Source organism: Centruroides sculpturatus, unplaced genomic scaffold (genome assembly GCF_000671375.1).
Source record: "Centruroides sculpturatus isolate CEXI.00-Female unplaced genomic scaffold, Cexi_2.0 scaffold445, whole genome shotgun sequence".
NCBI lineage: Eukaryota > Metazoa > Arthropoda > Arachnida > Scorpiones > Buthidae > Centruroides > Centruroides sculpturatus.
In genome coordinates, this window is record NW_019384683.1 from 67,559 (window position 1) to 94,657 (window position 27,099).

General features: G+C 30.3%; 2 protein-coding genes and 1 long non-coding RNA gene across 4 annotated transcripts; 1 reads left to right on the forward strand and 2 right to left on the reverse strand.

Moving 5' to 3' along the window:
* Positions 1-7,010: 7,010 nt before the first annotated feature.
* LOC111626989 lies at positions 7,011-7,511 on the reverse strand. Its single transcript, XR_002756956.1, has 3 exons — positions 7,449-7,511; positions 7,163-7,360; positions 7,011-7,085 (listed from the first exon to the last, which is right to left on the reverse strand). It is a non-coding gene; the product is annotated as an uncharacterized LOC111626989 (long non-coding RNA).
* A 1,444-nt stretch (positions 7,512-8,955) lies between these two features.
* Positions 8,956-13,809, reverse strand: LOC111626988. Its single transcript, XM_023370529.1, has 5 exons — positions 13,469-13,809; positions 12,832-13,037; positions 10,348-10,602; positions 10,117-10,281; positions 8,956-10,046 (listed from the first exon to the last, which is right to left on the reverse strand). Exons 1-5 carry the CDS (start codon positions 13,481-13,483, stop codon positions 9,860-9,862), a joined length of 828 nt encoding a protein of 275 aa, XP_023226297.1. The 5' UTR covers positions 13,484-13,809; the 3' UTR covers positions 8,956-9,859.
* Positions 13,810-17,806: 3,997 nt separating this feature from the next.
* LOC111626990 lies at positions 17,807-26,551 on the forward strand. Of its 2 annotated transcripts, XM_023370531.1 has the most exons (4): positions 17,807-17,904; positions 24,076-24,259; positions 24,337-24,591; positions 26,096-26,551. In XM_023370531.1, exons 2-4 carry the CDS (start codon positions 24,108-24,110, stop codon positions 26,223-26,225), a joined length of 537 nt encoding a protein of 178 aa, XP_023226299.1. In that variant the 5' UTR covers positions 17,807-17,904; positions 24,076-24,107; the 3' UTR covers positions 26,226-26,551. The 2 variants fall into 2 exon arrangements, with proteins under 2 accessions (XP_023226299.1, XP_023226298.1); XM_023370530.1 differs by lacking the exon at positions 17,807-17,904 and having other exon boundaries at positions 23,807-24,259.
* The last annotated feature ends 548 nt before the right edge of the window (positions 26,552-27,099 follow it).

The window sequence follows — 27,099 nt, forward strand, 5'->3', positions numbered from 1 at the left end:
TCTGTACTCCAAAATTTAATAGCATCAGTGCTCTTTACATAAAATTTACCATACTAAATTTTGTTTCTTAATTTTTACCCCATTCTGAGATATTAAACAAATAGACACTAACACACAAACCCACCCACAGAATTTTTTCCGTTGTTTTATTTTTTGGGTCAGGAGGGTCTCAAAATGTCAAAATTTGCAACAAACCTAGAGGAACAAATTTGACACAATTACAATACTTTCCTGTGTTATATACATAACAGCCAGGAAAGAAAGTAATAAAGTAAAAAAAATATATATATATCAATGAAAAACTACAGTTTACATAAGAATATTGAAACTATAGTATCACAATATATACATTAAAATATTCAAAAGCATGTTAGTTGTTATTTAACAGACTGCATTAACTTCCTAAACACTTTTTCAAACTAAAAAATCTTCATTTACTTATCTACAAATATAAAATCTTTAAAAATCATGTAATTTGAGGATAATTAAATTAATTAATTAATAATAATAATTTAATACAAGACGGCAACTTAATACCTACCTTTAGTTGTAATTTGAGGATATTTTTAATAAAACAAATGAAACTTTTCCTGTATTAATATAATAGTTTTTGATGGAATTTTTATCCATTTTATGCTTTAAATGCCATCAGTAATTGTTTAGTATCAATATAAGCATGTTTTCTAATTCATTTCCTGGGGAAAAAACTGGAAAAATTTCCTCATTTACCAGTTTATAGAATCATTGTATAAATCATTGTTTCCATACCATTACAATTTTGTTAAACAATACATCTAGATTCTTAATAGGCTATAATATGGTTAATTAATTACTAAAATACAAACTAAATCAGACTAGAGATAGACAGTTAAGCTGTCATCTTATGTTATATTCAATCATTGAAAATAAATTAATTAATATCAATTAATTTATTCTTAACATATCGGGCTGGTTTTATATGTAATTATACAATCTTATTATGGAAATGTCTTAAAATCTAATAATTTCTTATCAAACAATATCATCATATGTTTTTTTAAATTGTAATTTAATTAAAGAAAGTTTCATAGACAAAATTTATAAACAAGTTATATTAATTAAAACCAAAAAATTTATGCAAAAATACATACTTACAATAGATATATTCCTAAATTATATTTATGAAATGTTACATCTGCTCCAACTCCCCACATCACTAAAAAATTAAAAAAAACATACGTAAATATATTTTTTATTATTATTAATTTATCGTCAAGTTTTGTAAAAGAAACAAAAACAATAAATGCATTTTTATTTATTTATAATATAATTTTACTAAAATAAAAATTGACAATAATAAGATTTAAAATGACAGAATATGAAAGATATTTCCTTGTAGGAAAGATGATAATATTTTAGAAATGAGATAATAAATATATACATAACAATTTTCATTGTTATCTATATGAAATGTAACTTTGAATAATAAAACACATTTTATGATCAAATGACTATTTGTGAAAGGAATGACAGTTACATGCTTTTTCAAGGCGTTATGTGCTGTCAAAACAAGTTCATATTAGTTCATATTAATAATTTGATAGAGTTTAAAATATTAAATATTTAAAAAATCATAACAGATTATTATTCTGTATTATAGTTTTTTTAGAAATACAGGGTGATTCAGAAGTCCACCATACAGTTGACAGTTGACAGTTGTGAAAGAGACGGCCTTACCAATACGTATAGCCCGGGGAAGAAGGGGGGAAAGGAGGAGGAGAAGGAGAGGAATGGGAGAAGAGAAGGAAGAGGAAAAGGGATCACATGAGGATGGCTGGGAACCGAATAATAGAGGTAACAATCACACTAGCTAGACTGACACAGCAGTCCAGATATGACATAGTAGATACAATAAGTCCACCATACAAAACAGACACCTGAAAGGACATACTTGTGACATTTACACACACAACATCAGATGTGCATCTACCACAAGAGGGAAAGCATCTGTTTGTTTAGTTAAATGACAGTCATAAATATCTTATTCTTTGCTTTATAAGTGACTGTATAATAAGATAAACTTTCTGTATGTGGAGACTTGAAACACTCTATAGTCAGTCACTGTCAAAAAGCATATATTAAACTTTAAATTTCCTCAATAAAGGAATAAAGATAAAAATTTGATTTCCATGATATATGAAAGAAAACAAATAATATATGAAATCAATTTTATTTTATTACATAACATTCTACTAATAATAAAAAATAATTATGCCAATTAACTTTTTCTACTTGAGTTATTGCCAATAAGGATTATCTAATGTAATCAAACATTAATAATCTAGCAAATTAAATGAGATTACTGACTAATTATACATCTGATTAATGATTAGGCTAATTTAATGCATGTCACCATCTCTTGACTAGTTTAATGGTCAAATAATTTTGATTAATTAAACTAATTTAATTTACTTTGAAAATCTGAATAAAGAATAACTTGGAATTGGGAGTCAAACCAACAATTCTCACATAAAATCCAAGTATGTAACCAATCAATAATTTGATCTGTTGCCATATACAGTAGGAATTAAATCTCATTCAAAGTCATTTTCTTTGTAGATTTTAAGTACTTTATGTTAATTAATTAGATAGTGAATCATTCATTTTGTTAAAAGATCTTGACATGCTTTCAATATTCCAGTTTAATTAAGTTAATTCATGACATTTTATTCTTAGCTATCAGTGCAAATATTAATAACCTCATAAAGTAATCTTATACTTCAATGATATTCAAAATTAAAATATGATAGAATAATGAATTTCGTGAAGGAAGTCTAATACTGAATTTCATCAAGATGCACCCAGGCAAAACTAAGTTATCTGTTCAGATGGATAGACATGGAAGAACTTTCTACATGAATGCAGAAAATATGCTTAAAGACAACACATTGAAATATTTCAGATGCATTCCTGTTAAGGAAATTTTTATTCTACTTAGAATAGTCTACAACCAGTTCTATAAAATAAATGCATTTGTTATTTTAATATACTTTATAGTAAAGTATAAAGTGATAAAATATTTTATTTTTTTATTAGAAAAAAACTAAATTTTTTAAAATTAATTTATATGATAAAGTAATAAATGTAAGAACTCATGTAGAAGCAAATCAAATTTATCATTAGATTAATAATTAAAATTATTATATACTAAGGGAAAATTTCATATAACTGTTATATGATGCTTACAAGATTGCATATTTTAATCTGATAACAATGCATTTGTATCAAGTTACAAATATAATTTTAATCATGATTTTGTAATATTAAATTACTTGAAATTAAAGCTAAGTTAGTTTTTTTTATTTTATTCTTGTTTTTCATATGTTATTACAAACTAAATAAAACTTCAAAAAAAAAAAAGTTTAAAATTTTTATGTATATAATTACGTTAAATATATAAGTAGGCCAAACAGTATGTTAAAATGTATTAAATTAAGAAATAGCTGTAATTTCAAAGTAAATTTAATTAAACTGAACAAACGATATATGTATGTATCGAACTAGAATCCAAGGACAAACAATAGTAAAGAAAACTGTGATCAAAACAGTTTATAATGATTATAAATTGTTTATTTTTAAAATATCTGTACATATTAGTGGAACAAGATTAATATCTGATATTTACTTCACTGTAATATAAATCACTTGTTGATTACATCCAAGATCATTATACTGAAAGGATGTTTTGAATCATAAACAAGAACTCCAGCATTAAAAGCAATTTTATAAATTAACTATGTAAAAAGAAAATGCAGTATATTTATTTGCATAACATTTAAATTGAATAACTGTCATAGTATTTAAAAAAATTATTATTTAAGTAATAAATATATATAAGAATAGTATTTTTTTTTTAATAGAAAATCATTTCCCAAAAACAAAAGAAAAAAGTTTACCAATCACATACTTTATAACCATTTGACCTGATCTTAAAAGTTCAGTATTTATGTAGGACAAAACGTTCTAAGATTAGCATTACATTATTATGTAGAAAAAAAATGTCAGTTATATTTTATATAAAGAGTATATTTTAAAGTAATATACTTTAAAATATACTCTTTATTATATTATGTTAATATAATTTGTTTACATTAAAAAAAAAATACTTATATTCAACATCACAACTGATAACAGGCTCATAAAAATAAGCAAAGTTATTATTTACACTTTATTGTGTATACAAAGTAGTGTAACAAAAATGCAGTGATCGTAAATGTATTATATATCTTTATAGTCACACTTATATAAATGTATAAAGATTTTACCTCTGTATGTGGTCTCTGAACTATTGTAATAGTTAATATATCTGAAAATATCTGTGAATGAACTTTCATAAATTATATACAAGAGTACACCTTAATCCTTAAAGGAGTTGCATCAAAAGGATTTAATTAATGCATTAAAATCTGGGCACAATTTGAATATTAGTTAATGTAATAATGAAGTGCAAATTAGAATTGTCTATGCAGAAGTGAAGTGATTAGTTTTTCGAGTTTCCAATATTAGTTATCCTGTTTATGAAGTTAAAAATAGAACATTAACGAGATAAACAACTGCTAGGTCCATAAAATCAATGGGAAAGGTACAAGAATTGAATTTTAATTTAAAACTAACGAATGTTTATTATATATTTTTCCTCGTTAATGAATGTTTCGTTAAAATTCAAGGTCAAACGCGTGCTCGAAGCGGGTGTTTTTTATCCCCATCCTCCCCTCTTCACTTACCTATAGCCGATAAAATTCCCCATGATCTAGTCAATGGCGTTAAACAATGCAACATCCGCGCACATCCGTGATCGTGAAGTCGACTCATTTTTCAATGTTTTCTTAGATAAAAGTTTTTATCACATCCACGCTTCTCTCATCATCTTCCATCCGACGTCCAAGCACCGTAGCGCCGCCAACGAGAATAAACTAAATTATTATTTCAATGACATAATCGAACCTAATATGAATCTCTTATTCACTCTATTAAAAAATTACACCGTACATTGTTTATATTCTCTACTTATAAATAAAAGTTTGATTTTTTCCAGTTATTTTCTTTGCCAAATTTAAAATATTTCAGAACTTAATGTATTTAATATCGTAGTTTTGCTTTAAAAAGTATATTTATATGACCATGTAACACTTTTTCTCCCCTCTGTTAATAGATCATAACATTCGTGTAAATTGCAATAATTTAAAAAAAATAATATATAAAAAAACCGATTAAATAATTAGTAGCATTATTGTTTGTTATCTAAACAAAGAAAAAATGGAAGATGCGAAAACTTTGGATGGCGATCTGAATTATCTCTTTAAAACCAATAAAGATAAGTGTTTTTCAAGAAATAAAATAATATTACCTCCGATAAACAAGGGCCGGAATAGTAGACCGGAAGTACGTATTAAAGATATTTCCTCTATTGGAACTAATCAAATAATTATGAATAATTTAAGCGAAGCGGAATGCGATTTGTCTAAAATAAATCGAAAAAAACCGAGTAAAAGGTTAAATTCTGATGAGGAATTAGAATCGAAGCAGAAGAAATCGATAGCGGTATCGACTGCGGATCTTGATGAATCAAACAGATCTGATTTTATCCTTCCGAAGATCAAAGAAAATCAAGAGAAGCCATTAATTGCATCTGTGTCGCCGAATAGCAATCGCGATCAAGCTATTCGTCATAAATCGGCAAAGAATCTAAACAAATGGAAGAAAGACAAAATGAATTTGAAAGAACTTAGTGAAGTATTTTCGTCGTTTCGCAAAATTTATTTTCCTAAATTTTGAAAAGGAGAATTGGAATTGCGGCATTTTTATATTTTTATAGAGTAAAAATTATGCTAATTGTCTCGTTTATAAATTGTGTGATTATATAAAAATAAATAATAAAGAATTATAATTAAACAATAATGATATTTTATTAAAGTAAATAAATTATAAATTATGGTACTTTTTTGAGGTATTTTAAATTTGAAGTTAATATATATTTATATCGTCAGATGGCGCCACATTTTTTTGTTTCCGTTTTTATAAAATTACTTTTATTTTTTAAAATTGAATCTATATTATATTTTATTTTTCTGTTTCTTAGTATAGAATTAAATCAATTGACCTTCAAAATTTTTATTTATTTATACGATAAGAATAAAGTTTCATTTTATCTTCGTTTAATCATTAGAATCCTTACAAGATTTGTTGATGGAATGACTCGTTGATTTCTTAGTAAACATTCGCTTAGTATCATTATTTGTTTTTTTAAATTTTATCTTTAAAATTCTGTATTTGAACTGAACTTTAATGACATTGTGTATAGAACAACACGGTTCAAATTACTCGAAGTATAACCTTGGTTCTTACTATAGTAACCTTGATTAAAATCAAGGTTTGAACAATTTAAATCGTAAATAGTTAGATATAATTGTGATTTAACGCTTTAAATCGTGGTTAAATCAAGGCTTTAAGTGTAATATAAAGGATATACCTGGTTTACCAAGGACTATCAAGGTTGTATTAGTAAAAATCAAGTTTCAGGGCGGATAAATGTCGAAGATTGAGATAATTAGATTGAAGGAAAAATTATGTGCTTTAAAGCATTGCAGTTTGTAAAAAAATTAAACTACTTGTAATTTTAGTTGATCGCGGGTTCACACCTCACCAACAGGTTGACCACGTGGACTTTTCCTGTTTTTCTTCACGTGTCAAATACGACCATTTTTCCATAGAAGATCCTCCCAGGATGCATCTCACTTTGGCATATCGCCTAAATGTTAACATTGCTCTATTTCAATAATCAAATCCAAATCCAATACAGTAGTTAGTGAGACGCAAACCCGCACCAACTATCAGCATTCAGTGATTTTGTTCACTGTTTCTCTAATATGCTCCTTATATATAGCCACCGGTAGGCTATATCAAATGAATCTATTAAAGAAGCATATTTATAATCTAACTTCGATATAAATTTAAATTTAATAATTTTTTATTCTGCATTTTTTAAAAATTAATTTACTCCACTTTAAACTGTGTATTGTTTTCTAAAACTTGGATAAGCACACGATCTAAGAGAAATAAATGCACGTTATAGATGTAGGGCTAGCTGTAAAAATGTGTAAATAAAATCAATACAGTAATGTACATTTTTTCTCCACTTATGAGAAAGTTTCATTTGTATCACATAGAAAACTAAATTTTAAGGTCCTTTTTGTTCATGGATAAATGCTGGATCTATATCTGGTCTTGGCAAGTATCAATTTTTTGCAATTAAATATGCACATCTTGTCAAACAATTTGTCTTAGCATTTTAAAAACATGCACTGATAAAAGTAATTAAAGCCTGAAAGTGATAAAAATTTAATATTAAAAAAAAAACTAAAAATTGAATGGAAAAATAATATTAGTTTGTAACAGAAAATACAAATCACCTGCATACACAGTAAATATTCTAAAATTTCTTTGACTTTATTCCTTACATAAAAACAAATTTTATAGAATATGTTTTAAGAAAAATGTTTTAAATTTGATTTANTAAGAATAGAAACAAGAGTACGAAATAATAATCATAGGATAAAGCTTGAAGTAAGAATAATAAGAATTAAATAGTTTGAATGAATGCTTTTATAATCGCTGATCTAATAATTCTGACATAAAAATAATAAATTAAAACCAATAGAATAGATGAATAAAATTGAAATTTAAAATAAAAAATATAAATTTAAAAAATTGTTTACAGATTAATTGTAACATAACTATAGTTTTAAAACATTAAAACTTAAAGCTCCGGTTAAAATAGAGGTGTAAACGATATAAAGAAGACAAAAATTTAGTTTTTTACATAAAAGTCCGATATAAAAGTGATATAAATTAAAATTCCTTTTAATAAGAGATAAAATAATCTGTTTTTATTAATTTTATTCATACCTTTTTATCTTTTTCGAAAAAGCGTGAGGCCCATTTATAAATGTTTCAAGAGAAAACGCACACACACAACACACATATACTACATACTGTATGTGTAAGAATATAGTAGATGAGCCCTTCACAAATATAGAGTCCCACGTTAGGGTTTAAGTCTCACTTATCTCAGTCCGTACTAAAGATATACCAAAAATTAACCTTGCAATGAAAACAGTAGCCTTGGTACCTGGTTATTAGGTTCTACCTCCTAACAGTAGAACCAAGGCTAAAGATCATAACTGATTAAACCCCTTAGTTTTGTACCAGAATAAACTCATACACCTCAACTGACAATCTTACAGTTCTGGAAAAAACTGAGAAAAAAAAAACAAGTTAATCTAATAAATCAATTTTGATAACAAACCAAAACTAGAATTTAAAAAAATTTTTTTATAACTTTTAGCAGATCTAGTTCCAATACAAAGCGGTTAAATTTATTAGTAAACATTAAAGACTAGTTTTAAACCTTGACTTTAAGCTTAAAAAGGTTATTTTAAATTAATTACACGCGATGATTTATTTGAAATTTACAAAACATGTTTTGCAAACAAAAAAGCCGCGTTAATCAACGATTATAAAGGACGAATATTGTTTTAATAAATAATAAATAAAACAGAATTTAAATAAGTTGACGTTCTCGTGATTGATCTTTTCGTGTCGAAATTAATTTTTATGGCAAATTATCGCGACGTGTACTCAATCCCGATTATAATTAACAGATAAAAGTCAGTCGTCACGACGTTTAAAATGACCACACGTTATAATTCAATGACGCCACTCAAATCCATTCCGATGTCAATGAAATTGTGACGTCATACTTCCGCCATATTATAAACTTGCGTAATAATAATAATAATAATAAAACAATTACAATTTTCACTTTTATATATTTATTTTGTTCTTGAAACGTATACAAATTTTTTAAAATTCGTTTGGATTTTTTTTTCTTTTTAATATTATTAAATTAGTGTTTGAATTTATTTCTATAAATATCCCTAAACATTATTTTAGGGATTTAATCGTAAGTGATCGCCTGCGACAGTTTTGTTTTCTTTGTTTACAAATATATTTATATATATATATATAAATTTTTTTAAAATAAAAATCTAATTCTGGCTGAACACCCGCAGCCTCAAACGCCTACTTTGTCAGACGAGTTACAAAACTAGGCATTTCATTCAAGAAAACGATGCTACTGTCCATGACCTCATTAGTAAACCTTATTACATACTAACATTTAAATGTGGGCAGTTGAAAAGTAATGAAATTATGACGAAATTTTATCGAAACGAACTAGTAAATAAAGATAGCGAGAAATTAAAAACAAAGCGAATTTTCTATATAAAAGCTGATTTTACAGCATTGTGACGAGATCCTTAAATTTCCCTAAATATAGATAAAAATTCCCTAAAACACGATTTTTTTTAAACTTAATAATTTTGTAATAATATATTTTTTGTAAAATATTTATAAAATATAATTTTAGTTTATTATTTACTGTTTTTTTTTAAATATTTGTTCATTTAAACTATCTTAACTATTAGATAATTTCTTCGTTAGGGAAATCCTCCATATATGGTAATTTATTGTAAGTGTTGCCAATCGTTACAAAAACTTGAAAAATTTTAATAATCAAAAATGTTTTCATTTCATATTTTAAAAAAAGTATTTAACAATTTATATTATTTTCTATGAATTTTTGCCAGTGATTATCATCATACGTAACGAGATGCTAAAGAAAAATAAAATAAAGCTATTTCAGTCTGTACAGCAAAATTATAAAATTATATCTCGATACATCTGTGATTGGCGTAAACATCCCTGATATCGAATAATGAATACTGAACGCAATGTGACTAGCCAGAACAATTGAATGTTGTTATTTGGCATCTGTCTCTCGAACCAAGTGACAAACGCAACAGGAGGGTACAAAGAAATTCTCTTCTGATGTTCCTTGTCCATCTGCATCCAACGCTAATAATTTTTTCTTAATATATTTCTGACGACATCTGCTGACGTAACCTAAGGGTAGAGAAACTTGCGACGAACAAGGCTCATCGGGTGCCCTATTCACAAAAGCATTCAAATTAAAATGAACGCATTTACTTGTAAAATATTCTAAACGGTTCTACTTACGCACAAACGTCGACTCTTATAATTTGTTTAAACTTAGGATCTCGATCGGCTACGTTGATTATGAACTTCCACTGAGATTTGTCATTGAGTCCGGCTCTAGGAGAGATGAACATGGTTCTGACCGGACAAGCTTGTTGTTCGTCTTCGTTTCGTTTAACGATACCCCTTAAATTACAGGACACATTATAAACAAATGATTTATATGATGTTCTAATAGTAAAATATACAAACCTTCTCCTATGGTAAGGTGGTATGGGATGAACGAAAGGTGGATCATAACCCCATCGTCTAGTATTGGGAACTTGATAATCGTAGTGAACGGATGTTTGGTATACAATATATCCGTCGTGTTTATAGTGGCCTGGAGGCCTATCCGGAAGTTGAGTTGGATCGGGTTCGGCATCGCCATCTCGTTCATCTACAAAAACGCTGCTGAAGTTAAACTTTGGAGTCTTAGTCCCGCTGACAGCTTCTACAGCTTCATTGCTAATGTGTCAAAAAATTATAACAATTAAAATCAAATTCCAATGCTAGAATTAAAGAATATTTTAATTATATCAAAACTAATCTCTCTCTTTAAATATATATATCTTATAATATAATCGAGATAGGTTGATAATGATAATGATAATAAGCGCAGAGCCCAAACGGTTAGGAGTTGAAAGTTGAAATTTGGTAAACAGTTAGGGTACGTCACGAGAACGTACACTAAGAAAGGATTTTTGGAAATTCCTCCCCCCGCGGGGAAGAGAGACAGGATTAAGGCTTACCGTGAAGAACTCGGCTTCTATTATACTATTTTAGATGCAGTTTTTTTTGCATTTTTCATTGCGTTTTAATAGGGTATGCCATGAGAATGTACATTAAGAAGGGATTTTTCGAAATTCCCATCGCGGGGGAGAGAGAGAAGATTAAGGATGACCCGGAAGAATTCGGCTTCTACCGTACTATTTTAAATGTCTTTTTTGTATTTATGCGGGAAATCGAACATATTTTTAAACCCTTCTAAAAATTCTCAACGATACTTAGTGTTCCATCGTATATAAAGTTGACACGGGAGCGCATAAGTTTGCTTTATTCGAACTCCTCGTCTTAATGTTCAATTTTATGTTCGAATTTATATTTATGAATGATTCGGAAAGATCCAGCTTAATTTTCGAATTTAGTAAACTTGAAGAAGAACCCAGAAGAGGTTATGAAAACGTTTGTTATTCATCACTTGGTGATACTACGCACCGGTTAGTGGTTGCTGTGAATCTTAATTATCGTTATCCCAGTGTTGTAAGCAGATATCTAAAAATTTTCTACTTAGTCTCAGAAGAGGGGGGACCTAATTCTTGTACTCGGTGAAAACGAGTAAGATCGGCCATAATCTAATAATCTTAATCTCTGATATCGTTACTTTTTGCCCGAGCAACGCAGGGCTCATCAAAACTAATAATGAATAGTTTTAGTCATTGGATTTTCCTCAATTAGATTAGAAGATTGTAACTCACATAGAAAAGATTATCAAAAATTTTTCAATATTATACATGAATATAGACATTTATAGGTGAATTGCTAGTCGCTAGAACATTATGAGGTTTAAAGATTTCATAAGGAAAATTTTCACAGCATTGCTACTTCGAATGCCAGAAAAATGGAAAAAATGAAAAGACTCCTATTATTCATTATTAAATTCAAATTCTAATTGTTATAATGCTATTGTATGACTTAAGTTAATATTTTATATTTTCGAACACAGTGATGCGACGCAATTGGGATTAGTATCAATGTTAGATATCAATTGCATCTATCAATAGATATTAAAAATTATTATCTATAATATCTGTTAATAAAGAGTATTCCATTCGGTAGATGAAATCCTTATATCCGTTAAGCTACTGAATGTTATATATTTGCAAATTTTATAGGAAATAAGAAACTAGAAAGTTTGTCATTGTAGAAAGATGTGCGACGTGATGGGATGCACGCCATCGCTTCTAAAGGTAATAAATAATGTACTAAAGGACATTTCTAACCAAATATAAATTTCTGTGTATTGTTGTAAATAATCTTCCTGAGTAATAAATTCTACAATTATTTTTTCCTTCTATTTTCTACGCATTTTAAAACGTTGAAGAGAAGTGAAGCGGTTTATACTGAATAATCTTAATTTCAATATTCTAATTTTAATTAAAAGTTAAACAATTAAGAAAGTTTAGTATTTTAATAAGCTTTCAAAATTTTTCGAGTTTGTTTCCGGTTATATTTTAATAACTAAAATATCACAGTTAAAACGTAATCTTAATTAATACATATTTAAACCTCATAAAATTGAAAGTCGAATGTTTTAATATTATCGTAATTATTACTTTTATTACTATTAATAAATGATTTCAATTTTTGTTAAACTCGTTATTGTAATGTACAAAAAGTATAAAAATTAAAACCGGAATTTAAAACTTTTCTAACAAAAATTTCGTTGTTTTAACTCCTTGTTATCGAATTTGAATATCTAGAAAAATAACAAAATCAAGATTTTTCAGCTAATTTACAACACGGAAAAAAGACACGTGAGAATTATCGTGAATGTCTATTTATTCTCCATCACACCTGTCTCAAATGCGACCTTCGCATGCAACCCACCAGGCAAACATTGACCCAAAAAACAGTCAGTGCTCGAGAACATTAATATTCTAAATAATACATTTAAATAAATGATTGTATACTCACTGCGGATAGTGAAACACCTTCTTACAAACCGTCCTGCCCGTATCGGGGCAATATTGAGGTCCAGGAAGGAAGGAATGTTTGTGTGGATTTTTGGAAAACGAATAATCCGAATAGTAGTAACTGCTCGAATAGGAACGGTATACCGGTTGCGAAACGGGCCCCGGACCAGCAATAACAAGAGGTAGAAGACAGATCAACCAACGTACCTGAGAAAATATGAAATGAATTATTTATGCGATAGAAATCTCGTTAATGTCATAAAAAAAAACTTTATGGTGGGAGGTTCTATCTTCCGTTTTCCTTGAAAATGAAAGGGAAATCTTATCAAATTAATGTATCAACATTAATTCATGTTAATTTACATATTTAAATTGCTTTTGCTTAATATTTTATAAAAGTAACTTTGTATAACTTCTTTGGTGTCTCGAAAAGAAATTTGGTTTTCATTTCTTTCTAAGAGCACTTTCTAACCGCTCTAACAAGATTTTTATGGCTACGGAAAAGGTAAATTGTCATATATCGTGACCCCTTGGATAATATAAACCGAATCCGCATGATTTAGAAGTGAAAAAATTGGCATTGCCCTTGACCTCGGCAGCACGCGAACCGCAATCGCGATCGTATAAACTAGACTTACCTGCGATGCGGACATGGCTGTAGGTGGCTCGGTCGAAGTACCGCCGACATCTGGTCTACATCTCTTCCTTACACTCGATCTACTTTTGCAAAAGCCGTCAAGGCCAACAACCCTTTAGTCCGGTCCTTGATACTGTTTCAAACCTTCAGTTTCAAAATTTGCGTCAATGACATCTTTCGCGGGGAGTATTAGTACACTTAACATTCGACAGGAGGAGCCACGTTCGACTTATCTGTAGCGAATTTTTATTCTTGGCGATTTTAAGCGGAATTTATTTCTTTTTCCTGTGTTATCATTTCCAACCGCCAGAGGGCGCCCTTGACACAATTTCTTCGGTGACGTAACGGGATCTGGTCACGTGAAGCTTTTCCGATTCGATTTTTATCGTTCGGCCCTTGCTTTTTGTTACCCCCGAAACAGATTGTAATCTTTTTTTTATACATATAAAATATTATTATTATTATTGCAGCCCGTGTTTGCCCCTGGATGTTAGGTGGAGTTCAGGGTGTGGTTCGAATGTATCACGGACGGAATGCTGTTTTGTGCGAAGGACGCTCGAGTTTCAGTTTATTCGTTAAGCTGGGATACTGAAAATTGAGCTACGGGATTTTCCCTAACTCGTGTTTTAAACTTAAGCGCGTGGTTTTAAATTTTTGCCCAAAATTTGAATAAAATTCTAGAATGAGCCATTTTAAATATTTTATAAAACAAGATGGCGCCACTAAGACAAAAGTTAAAACGTCAAGCAATTCTTACGACGATTATTTTTAAAATTTAAAAGTTGAGAAATGTGATATTATTGGAAAATTCGAATTTCGTCACAGTGCATTAAGTAAAAACCAGTCATTAGATCAAAACAATGTAAAAAACTAATTTTAACACAAAACTTGCGCGATTCCCTTCACAAACGATAACAATTAATTTGGTTAAAGTAATAAATTAAAATTCATGAGAGAATTTTAGATTATTTTCCTAGATAAAATTGAGAACAATATTTAATTAGGTCAAACAATAATGTATATATCAAAATTCGGATTATGTAACTCAGTTACAATAATGATTTACCATCGACATGAATTGGGTTAACATAAAATAATACTAAAACAATGGAAATTCTGTAGATAAAAATTTTCTATCGTTCAAGTAATCTAAATTCTTTAAAAAGTTGGCGATATTTTGATAATTTAAAGCTGTACTAGAGTAAAAGTTAAACATTTTTTATAATTAAAATTATAAAATATTTAAGTCTATTTTCCCTAAGAAATTATCAAATTGCAGTAAAATAATTTCTGCAAAATGCAATATTTTTTCCAATATAATTAAGTTGGTAGCATCTAGAAGTATTTACACAATCGCTATTTTGTTTCATTGTAGTAAATCTGAACAACTTATAATATAGGTCACGTATCTTGATAAAATGCATATATAACCTAATTTTGTTTATTAATTTATTCAAAACTATACGATTTACATAATATTTGAAATCGAAAATAAACGCCATTCATTTCGCTTTTATGCAAGTAAAGAAGTTAAAGGAGTTGGCGAGGGAAGGACAGCACACAGGAAGTTTTATTAGAAATGGCGAAGCTCTGATTCAATTTGCTGAGGTTCTAAGTCAGGGGTCTCCAGGGCTTATTGAAGTCCAATGGAGCATCATTTTTTGTTAGATTAAGTATCTTTAAATTGGGGTTTAAATTTGCAACTTCGTGACCTGACCAATTACGTTACATTGATTACAATAAAACAAATAATACTATAAATTATTATTATATTATTAATTTTAACCATTTTTTACTATATAATAAGTGCTCATCGTTAATGAAAAAGTATTAAAAATTTATGATAATAATTCAATTTTTCTGGGTCCTTGACACTTGGGGGACCAGGGCTTAAGCCCTATTAGTCCCTATGTAGATCCGCCCCTGAGGTATCAAACTGCGACCTGCGGCCTTAATAATTTCTTTTCTAAAAATTAATATTTTTAACTTCTTGCGGGAAGTAAAACAGAAAAATTCAAACTTCTAACTGTTTACGTAATTCGTAAAAACTTACCAACAAAGGGCTTTTTTTTTTAGTTAACAGTATCAGTGCTGGCCCGAGGAAAGTTTTAGGATGGAGCGAGATCCTATTATGGCGCCCCCTTGGTTGCCCCTAATTTGTACCATTTAATTTTCTTTACCACTAGGCGCCCCCTAGGACTTAGCGCCTGGAGCGGCTGCTCCGTTCGCCCTATGGTAAGGCCGGCTCTGTACAGTATGTATTGGTTTACCTAATAATAGTGAATACGGTTCGCGTCTGATATACAGACGCGTCTGATATACAGACGCGAGCCGTATATCTGTATACATATACTGTATATCTATTTGACTGGTCCTTTGCTGTTTGAGTTTGGGATCCCTGAATCTAAGTTGTAATTTAATGATTTTCAGTGCCTGGATGTCTTAACTCTAAATTATTTATAACAGGCCTTGCCCACCAACCAAATAATAAATTTAAAAGCGTTAGAATGAGTATTTAAACTGCACCTTTATTACATGACGCCCAAAATTGTAACTTGTTTATGTGTAAATTCGGTCTGAAAACAACGACAATATATAGAAACGGGCTGTCGATGATTGACTGCATTGAGAGATATTATAAATAAAAATTATTTCGAACCCATTAAAATTATAAAATTTAAGCCAAAAGTGTACATAAAATACATCATGAAACTTAAAGCACTAATCCTTAATACATTCATACAAAGCATTGGACTATAAATGAATAAAATAGAAACATCAATTTATTTGAATAAAAGTGTTGACAATTAGTTTCATTAAACTATAATCATCGTAATCTCATAAAGAATTATTAAATGATCAAATTTACACGCACAGATTTAATTTCGCCATTCTCTGACATATATCCTAAACGAATTTCCAACAGACTTAGTGGAATTTTTTTTGTTTTTTACTCTATAAAATCTGTGGATGAAGGCCACAGTTACTGTTTATAATAGATAATAAATCATTTCAAAATTACGTGAATGTGTTTATGTTTTGAGACGGTTTGTTAACGAGCGACGAAAGAAATCTTTACATTAAACCGAACAAGAATGCCATTAGGATGCTCGACAATGAGTTCTGTCCGAATAATAAACATGTTTTTTTACTGGTTAAAAGCTGGCTGGTTGCCCAAATTTTGTGATGTACAACTTGTTCTTGATTAAAATTTATTTTCTTGTTCCTATCTTCTATCTTCTATTGTTTGTTATCGGAGTAATGAAAGTTAATTTACCATTTAGGATTTAGGTGATAATGATATTGAAGGTAGCAATTTAAAAATAGTTCAACGAGTTTCAAATCAATTGTTCTCGGCGAAACATCAATTACAATTATGATAATCATCACACGGAAGTGATTATTTTTATTTTATTATTCCCGTTCATAAATATTATGATAAATCAAACTCAAAACATTAATAATAATAATGTTTTTAATTATATTATATATTCTAATTTCTCACTATATTAAATTAAATAAATTATATTTATTATATTCAGGAACCGTTAGAGGGAGTGAGATATAATTAAACGGCGCCATCTTTATTTTTTAAAATTTCTTTGTAAAAGTTATAAATATAATTAAATTTTTTAATTTTTAAATTTCAAAAATGTGATTATGTTTCCTAACACAATTAAAAAAAACTGTTAACAACGTGATCTGATTAAAAATATTTATTAATATGATCAGTATTTAACAATATTTAATAAATAAACACGTAATTATTTATTATTTTAAAATTCCATTTAATTGTTTATAATAATAAAAAAGACGATAAAGTTATAATTTTTATCGCTTTAAAATATATTATTTCATATTTTAGTATTATGAATAATTATGCAAATAGTAACATTTCACGAAATGTGAAAATTGAGATTGGTATGCCATCTGTAGATGCCAAAGCAAACTATTTCAAAAAATTATTCAAAAATTAAGATTTTTAAGATTAAGCCGTCTCAAAACATAATAATATTAAACAGCATATAAAGAAAAATTTTAGCGTATCTCCGAATACATTCACTTTATGCTCGAAATGTCTGTACATAACCTTGATTTTTGTGAATTATGGCCGCTTAATTGTAGGCGGAAATTATGACTCAGAATTAGAATCATAACTTCCACCCTTTAAATGAATTTGAAATTGGAGCATTAAAATTTCGAAGATTAAACAGAATTTTAAAGCATAAATTTCATAACCATATATAATATGCTATTAAAATATTCGTTTATACATTTGAAGTTTTATCACTCGTGGATCGAGCATATATAAAAATTATTAATAACCCAGTTTATAGCCATATAAGGTGTGTTGTTACAACTAAATCTAGTAGTTAGATAGGCAGGGCTGCAACCACACCAAAGACATTAAAACGTCAACTGGATTACTTATCTTGGGTGTGTACACTTTTCTTTATTTACATATCGAATGTGCATTGTTTGTTTATAACAATTCTGACGCATCTAAATCCCTTAAACTGGTTTATAACATTAATTTTCCTTAATACTTTGCTATTGCTTAAAAATTCGCCCTACTCAAATGTGTGTTATAACTCATACCGCGCTATTTTAAAGTTTAGTAAAGGCACCAGCCTGTCATTCTGTGAGAATCCGAGTTCGGGTTCGGGTTCGGGTTCGGCTCTACTAGGAAATATTCAAGAGTAGGATGACCCAATGTGGGCCCTCTTATACGCAAATCGCCATTCGGCTCCCTCCATTATAGATTTGATCGAATTCACGAAGGACACGATTACGAAAAGCCTTCTTAGTGTCCGCGAGGTAAAGAGTAAAAACTGAAGATGGCTATATATGCTTAAGTACATTAAAATTAACTTAGAAATTATCGAAATTATTCAGACATTGACGTTCTGCCTTTCTGAATCGTATCTTACGACATATTGATAGTGTTATAAAAGTTGAATAATTGAACGACGAATTCTTTTAACTTGTGTAAATTTTGAAAGACAATACTTGTCAACACACGGGAGTAATGACATTCATTTATTTGAAGCGGGATTTGATTTGTACATAAGCTAAGCAAGCTACATATAACTTATATATATAATTATATAACAGAGTGCTGTTTAACGCTCCAAGTTTTTAAAATTCGTTATTATTTAGTGAAGCTCTCATATATTTTATAGCTTAGGGTCACAAATCTAAACTCAATCCTAGTTTAAAGTTATTATATTAGTATAATTACAGTTATATATTAAGATGTCTTTGGATTATCTACACTAATATTATAAAGAGGTAATGTTTGTAAGTTTGTATGCAGCAGGTAACTCCGAAACTACTCATCCGATTTCAAAAATTCCTTCACCAATATTTAGAATGGAACCTCAGGGTGGACATAGGCTGTATATTATTCCGTTAAGCATTCATATAAATTAAAATATATAATCTAGGTTAAGGCTTTTTTGTCAACAGATGGCGCTACGAGTACGACGCCCTAAGTTTGCTTTTCTGTGAAAATGAACTAAAGCAGATCATCTATCTATCTATATAAATAAAAAATGTAATGTTCGTTTGTTCTTACCGATTCCTTTGAAATTTTGACACAATGCTGCATTCGAATACGCACGTGTTTTAATATAATATACATGTCGAAATTCCCCCCCGGGGAGATGGACAGTATTAAGGCTTACCGTAAAGTACTCTGCTTCTATTTATACTATTTTAGATGCGGTTTTTTGCGTTTTTGATTGCGTTTTAATAGGGTACGTCAACAGAATATACACTACAAAGGGATTTTTCGATATTCCCCCCGCGGGGCAGAGGGACAGGATTAAGGCTTACCGTGAAGAACTTGACTTCTATTATACTATTTCAGATGCGGTTTTTTGCGTTTTTGATTGCGTTTTAATAGAGTACGTCAAGAAAATGTACACTAAGGGATTTTTCGAAAAATTCCCCCTCCCCACGGGGGAAGTGTTATACATTTATAATAGATACATTTTGAGCCACAACAACGCGTGGCGGGGTCTGCTAGTTGTAAATACATTTAATTAATTGTTTATGGACATATTTAGAGACTTATAAATATTAGCTCAAAGTTCATAGTATGGATAGCTTTCATTATAGTAATTATCTTAGGCCCTGTACACACTAGGCGTTTTTCAACGCGCGTTTTAAAGAACCAAGAGTTCTATGTAGCCGTACACACTCAAACGCCAAGCGCGCGTTTATAGATTTTTGTTAAAACGCGCGTTTTGCGGGCACTTTACGGGCGCTTTGAGATATATGTGCTGCCTTATAGCGACGATGGAAGAGCATACACAATCAATTACTTTCTCGTCCATTTCCAAACTGAGCCAGTGCTAAACGCCGAACTAACGCTCGTCGAACGCCGAGCTAACGCGCGTTAGCTCGGCGTTAAACGCATGTTGAAAAACGCCTAGTGTGTACAGGGCCTTATAGTATAACAAATGGTCTAAGATATTATCATCATTCTGTTATGCTCTACACACGAATTACAACAGAAAATTCCATAAATTTTCATTTTTTACTCTACGTAAACCACTTTTTCAAGACCAAACAGGGGTTTTCCCGCTGTTTAAACGCCCTGAGCCGCTTAAATCAAAAATACTCGAACAGAAACTACACGGCAGAAAACTAGAAGTCAAGGCCAAAACAGAGCGGATACTCTGAAAAAGTTTAAGCTGTAAAAAATACAATGAAGAAAAACATTTTTTTCTCTAGTAGGACAACCTTGAGACATACTCCTCATAATTATAGATAGCATCATTCAAAATTCTATTCGCTGTAAATGTCGAGCTTCCGAGAACCGTCACGAGACACTTCTCGTGTCGTATCATCATTTAAAAAAATGATGTTATACTCTAGAAAGGAATCTGGGTGTCGATAATAATGGTGGAGGTGTCGATCAAAATTCTTAGATTAAAAAATGAAGCTGTCCTCGAGAGTCCTGTTCTGTGCAGGAGCACATCCACCTACAAATGTCACACCAGGTTCTCTAACCTCGTTATAATCGAATCTAATATTTCTGTAAACAAGTTTTATTTCAAATTATTTGCATGAAAATTTAATATATCATTCGAAGTATTCTGTGTTGTAATTTCTAAGTACTATGTAAGTCACACTGTGTAGTAAAGTATAAGTTATACAACTTAAATACAAAAAAGTTTATAATGAATCTTTTCTATTGAATATTTGCATGGATCTATAAGAAAATGTACAGTATATACCAGGGGTGGCCAAGCTCCTTGATAGTCCGAGCCATTTTTCAAAATTGAAATTTTTCGCTAGCCGCAATTAAAGGTATGCAAAAAATTCCAATTACAAAATATATCCGTAGAAAGAGTGATACAACTTGTTTCCTCCAGAGCACAATGTCAACTGTCCATTGCAATGACAGTTTACAAATTCAAAATCGGTCTCGAGTCGGTCGATAACGGACGATTACGCCACTGTTTATGTTCGTTCGCGCAGTTTTCGATGAGTCATATCATTCTTAACTTGGACGGAAATGAAATTTGTTACAACGTTGCACTTAGTCTTTCATATTTTTTGTTAGTAATTTAAAAGACATTTGAAACACATACGGACGATAATAATTTTTTAAAATATAATAACACAAAAATGAAAAGGGAACTCGGGTACAGTACATTTATCGAGAGTCACAAATAATCCTTCGAAGAGCCGCATGTGGTTCGCGAGCCGCAGGTTGGCCACCCCTGGTATATACAATAACGGCCACCTCTAAGCAGTGGCCATTTTTTCGGCTTTTTTGAACAAAAATGCATACAAATTAACCTCCAAACGATGGCAGATAATAAATCAGCTGCCATCTTTATAGTGATGATCACTATAGATCATCAATATAAAAATTTAAAAACTGTTTTCATTTTCTTACATTTAAATATAGTTAGAGATGGCAAATATGTATCTGGTATGTGATTCAAAATGTTCCTGTGATGAATTCTCAAGAAAATTCATCACAGAGGAACACTCTACATCTAAACAAACTTTCTAATTTATTTTCTTCTTTCACGTTTAAAAAATAAGAATTTTCGTAAGACTTTTTTTTCAAAATTAATCAAACTTTTCTTTAACAATTAGTTATATTTTTTTATTGTTTTTTCGTGTGATTAGCTATAAATGCCAATAACAATATTTTTTTATTGTTAAACTTTTATATATAACTAGCTGCAAGGACCCGCTTCGCTGGGCAAAAAGTAACGATAGTGAAGATTAAGATAATTACATTATAGCTAATCTTACTCGTTTTCACAGAATGCAAGAATTAGGTCCCCCGTTTCCAGACTAATTAGAGAATTTTTACGTTTAGTCAAACGAACAAATTTCAACGTTTCTGGAACGTTTTCAATCGTTCTATAATCGAACCAATTCGAATTTTATGTTCGAATTTAATTCGAACAAATTCGAAAAAATCGAACAAAACATTCGAAATAGAAAGCCACTTTCAACCACTTTCAGCCTCATATCTCCCGCACACTTATAGCTATCGAGACGCAACCACCCCTATGCACGAATGGAGACTTGGGACTACCACCACATACAAACACAATTCACGTGCGATATGTAGTTTTTGCGGAAAAGTGAAATATAGGGACATACATATCCATTTTTATATATATTTATATATAATTATCATCAATATATAGAAACAAAATTCCAAACCAAAGAAAATATGCTTGTGTATTGAATATATTTGTTACCAAATATATTTAAAACACAATATTTAGCTTTGGATGGGAACAGAATACAGATTCATTTATTTTTTAATCTCATTTTTTCAAGACCTTATATTAATTCTGTCTTTCTTTGAACAACAAAGATATAATACAGACTAGTATTTGTAACTTATAAGGCGTGAGTTATCCTAGAAGTACAGAGATTCCAAGGGAGAAGTTATAGTCTCCGAAACTTTTTGTAATTGCTTTCTCATTAGATAAAGTCTTAATTTGGAAGACGTAAAGTATAACCATTAAGTTCACTTTCAAAGGAAGTTTAACCGGTTTTTTAAATATTTTTCCACCCCAACTAAGAGGGTCTTTTTAAAATTATACCCATCGTGGATTCGGCCAGGCCTACAATGGAAGCAGCCGGGTGGTGAAGGATGGGACCCGACATGTATAGACCACCCCAATTTCTGGACATCGCTAGCCCGTATTCGATCCCCGGTCTTCCAGAGCAGTAGGCTGATGTTTAACCGCCTTAACCATCCGGCTTCAAGAAATTTAAGAGAAAAACATTAAAAATCCAGCTCTAGATAAAAATGGATCAACAAAGCAATTTTGGCATGCGCACCGAATACAGAAGGCTCCCAAATTTAACCTTTTTCGTAAAAATGCATACGAAAGTGATATATTTCACTACTTATCAAAATAAAATGTTATATTTTTATTTCTTTTAGCGATTTTATTTTTATCGTATTTGGAGAGGATGAGGTGTCTCATTTTTGACGGTCTGGGCGCCATTTTCTCTCAGTTCCTATAAAGATTTTTATTATATATTAAAGTTTATACGAAGATCTAAAAAAATTATAATCATTCTGTAAAGAGAAATTTACAGTTTTTATCAATTGTATGATCAAATTTGATTAGCTGATTTAGAACAGTTAGTAATAAGATATTTTAACACTGCCTAGAGCATTTAGATAACCTTCCATGGTCCACAGGGGGGAGGCTAAGACGTGAGAGAAAAAGATCGATGTACCCGGACCAAATCACACGTAAAAGTTTGAATTCCGGCCTGAATTCGAACCCGGATCCTCTAGAATGACAGACTGAATACCTTAATCACATGAACCCTTCAGCCATCAATTTATTCCGAGGTTGTTAAAACAATCGAAATTTCCATATTTAACAGTTTCGTCCTCTATCAAAAAAGATTAGAATCTAAAAGTACACTTCTCCGTTCCTAGAAAAGGATAATGAATACAATGAAATGATTCTCGGATCGTTCAATTATCCAGGTGCGAAAACCTCCAAGTTTCATAATCTCTCTCGACCCCCCGCATTTTCCCACGCAAATAACGTCATGTAACTAAACAAAAAGGAATTCCTCGTTCGAAATTTAAACGTAAACTGAAGCGTAGAGATGGCAGGTAGCCAGCATGTGACGTCATCGCTCATCATTCACAATCGGTCAATGGGGAGTAGCTGCGTGACGTAAACTGTCAAGGAAAACCTGTCGTGATCGAAGCACCGTGGGGCATAATTTATTTTTATTTATTTATTTTCTTATTTCGAAAACATCATAAAATATCTGTATGTTCATCGATGCTTCCATTTAATTACATTATGAACAAAACGTTCGCCTGTATTTATGACACTCGTGCGGAAAGATCATGCACGGTGAGCTTTTTTAGAACGATGCTCTCGTTCGTACACCTCTCTTTTTACATTCTTTTCTCATCATATATATGACACCTAAGAAAGGAAAATTGTAAAAAAACAATGATATGTCACCTTTAGGGCAATCTTAGGACTTCCCATCACGATCTGGACATTCATCAGTTGTCCAGTTCGGGGATTACCCAAGAAAGTTACACGCTCCTCCCCCCACTTCATTCCTATATAGGCATTCCAGTTTCGTTTTTCCTTCCAAAAGAAATGCAGTACTTCACCTTTCTAATCGCTATTTTGACCGTTGGATGGACACAGCCCGTCCAAGACAGAATATATTTGCCAGCCAAACCTGGTTCTAGACCCGACTGTCAACCCAGAGATCAAACATACTGCGAAGAAATTAATGACTATCCTGCGTAAGTAAACCAAATATGAAGTCTATCATTACAGAGAAAATTTTGAGACGAAATTCTAAAAATTAAATTCATTACAGAGATCTCATCATGAAAATCTTGCAGAAAGGAAATTTTAATTTTAGTTCGCTGTTCATGGATGAACGTGAAGGGCTGCAAGAACCTCCAGAAGAGATGATCCTGCGTTCACCCGTACGTTCTAGAGTATCTAGGAGTGTTTGCCAGGAATCTTTATGTCCCGTAGAGAAGAAAGTGTTATCTGCTAAGGCAGCTATCAAACACGATGGCGAATGGCGATACGTGATCAAAACGCCGTTAACGATACAATTATGCAGGTTAGTCCAGTATTAGTAGGTCAATAGCGGAATTACATCACGTGCCCTACTTTCACTGATTTATGTTAGGTTGATCGCGTGATTTACCACTAAAACACGGCTTCTTATACTAGAAACCTTCGAAATCTGTTTAAAAAACATACCGGTTCGGGTCATTTACCCATTTTTTGTATGAAAGGAACATCGAGAAATATCCGTGTTCAAAATTCAGATATAGAAATATTCAATGACGGAATTTTTGCTTCAGGCAAATCGCCTCTTAAAATATGATTTTTTTTTAAAAATAATACGAGAGTTTACATCTATAGAATTAGAACAACAATAAGTATTAAAAACAATCCTGTTAAATGAGTTAATTAAAATTCTAAAAATCCCCATTGCCATAATGATCATGAGGTTACTTTTTTCTTAACGAAAAACTAGTTTTTCTATCGGTTTTCCCAAATGGATAAAAAAGTCTTGTATAAATAAGCTACTTTATATTATCGGAGCAACACGTTATCATCTCGATTTCCTTCATTTAGCATGATACATAAATGTGTTATTGATATACGCAACGCATTCCAAGAATCCCCAAGTGTTCTATAAGTAATATTAATGAGCGAAATCTAAAGGGACCTTGAAGTAATTAAATACTCATCTTTCGTAATTACTAAAATTCCCCTTAGGTAACCACTAATTAATTCCGAGTTGTACTAAATTTTATATAAGATAGCCTTAAATGCACATGTTTTTATATGTTTAAATGCATATTTTTATCCTTTCAAATTGAATAATTAAGATAACCTTTCGAGCCATAAAAATGAAGGATTAAATAAGCTAACCGAATTCCAACTGAAGTTTCACGTGTCAAAATTATACACGAGAATGACCTGAAAATGAAGTTACAGTCGAACTCCATTAATGGTAGCATGTTTTAAACAAAAATGCATACAAAATAACCTTCAAACAGCAGCCATTTTTCATGGTCGTTGTTTGGAAGTTTTAATGTTAAAATATTTGTAATAGGAAGTTACCTGTTTCTTAACCGGGTTCCGCAGGAAATTAGTCACACACTTTTTAAGTACAAACCGCCTAATCTACAGGGTTAAGATTATTGTTCATAAATGGCATTAAAATTGATAAAGAACTATTTTAGAGTACTAATTGTTGGATCATAGCGAAATGACTCGTTTAATGTTGTGTTGTTTCCTTCTTTACAGCTTTTTATCATATATTAACAAATAAGTAAGATATAATTATTAAAACATGATGATTTTCTAGTCAAATCGATGCTTTATATGATTACCTGGCATTTTTCTTTAATAATTCCTGTTGACGACATAATTACAACTACTGTATATAATAATTCGTGAACGTCCTTACACGTTATTTCAATTTATTGTCCAAAAAAAAAATCATGTAACTTGCCAACATTCAATTCTATTATGTAGCAAACACAGACTATAATTTATTATTATAAATTTAATATTTTAAAACTAACATTTATTTATTTATTTTGCAGCAAACCGTCGAGTCGTGTTGTTGAAAGAATTCAGAAATATTCGAAAGTAAAAATGCGCTCGTTGGACATTGATGGAAAGATTAAATATGACTGGTTTGTTTTCCCTTCGCATTGTAGCTGCAGATGTTAATTTGTTAGTTCCTAATGGAATATCCAGTAAGATGCAATTCAATTTGCATACTTTGGTACAAATTCATTTTCGGGTTTTTAATTACCACAAGTATTAAACTGCCAGATAATCAACATATATATCTGGCTGTTATATATTTCAGTTCAATATTTGTTTAGCCATATATCTATGGTTATTTTTTTTAATTAAAAAGTTCATTATTATACAATTTTAATTAAGATATTTTTACTTTTGTCTATTCAAAGTTGTTCTCTTATGATATTCCGATATACTGTTAAATGATTGAGATGTAGCAATATCCCAAGAGTAAATAAAATAAATGTTCAATAAATGTTCAATTCACTTGCTAGACAATGTTAGTGCTTGATCGAAGCACCGTGGGGCATAATTTATTTTTATTTATTTATTTTCTTATTTCGAAAACATCATAAAATATCTGTATGTTCATCGATGCTTCCATTTANACTTTTGTCTATTCAAAGTTGTTCTCTTATGATATTCCGATATACTGTTAAATGATTGAGATGTAGCAATATCCCAAGAGTAAATAAAATAAATGCACTAAATACCAGATAGTAGACAAAACATTTACACAACGAAAACACAATTCACGAAACAAAACAAAGTTTGATGTTTTGGTTGTGTAAGTGTTTTGTAAATAAAATATTTGTTTTCTAGTAAATATTCATAAGAACTATTTGGTTCGCATATGTATTTTTACAATAAATATACTGTATTTAATACTTTATAAACTTATCTTCACTTTCAATTAAAAAATATATGCCATTATACAATATTAATCTTTGAAAAATTCAAGTTATACTATGTAATACCAAGAAAGATTTTGCAATTGTATTTCTTGGTATATCGCAAA

Bases quoted from the DNA above. Each gene is read 5' to 3' on its own strand.
- LOC111626988 (XM_023370529.1), bottom strand. The intron at 10,603-12,831 runs GTGAGTATACAA...TTGACACATTAG, and splicing joins AAGGTGTTTCACTATCCGCA to CAATGAAGCTGTAGAAGCTG. The intron at 10,282-10,347 runs GTTTGTATATTT...CTGTAATTTAAG, and splicing joins CCACCTTACCATAGGAGAAG to GGGTATCGTTAAACGAAACG.
- LOC111626990 (XM_023370531.1), top strand. From the start codon at position 24,108: ATGCAGTACTTCACCTTTCTAATCGCTATTTTGACCGTTGGATGGACA. The intron at 24,260-24,336 runs GTAAGTAAACCA...AATTCATTACAG, and splicing joins GAAATTAATGACTATCCTGC to AGATCTCATCATGAAAATCT. The intron at 24,592-26,095 runs GTTAGTCCAGTA...TTTATTTTGCAG, and splicing joins TTAACGATACAATTATGCAG to CAAACCGTCGAGTCGTGTTG.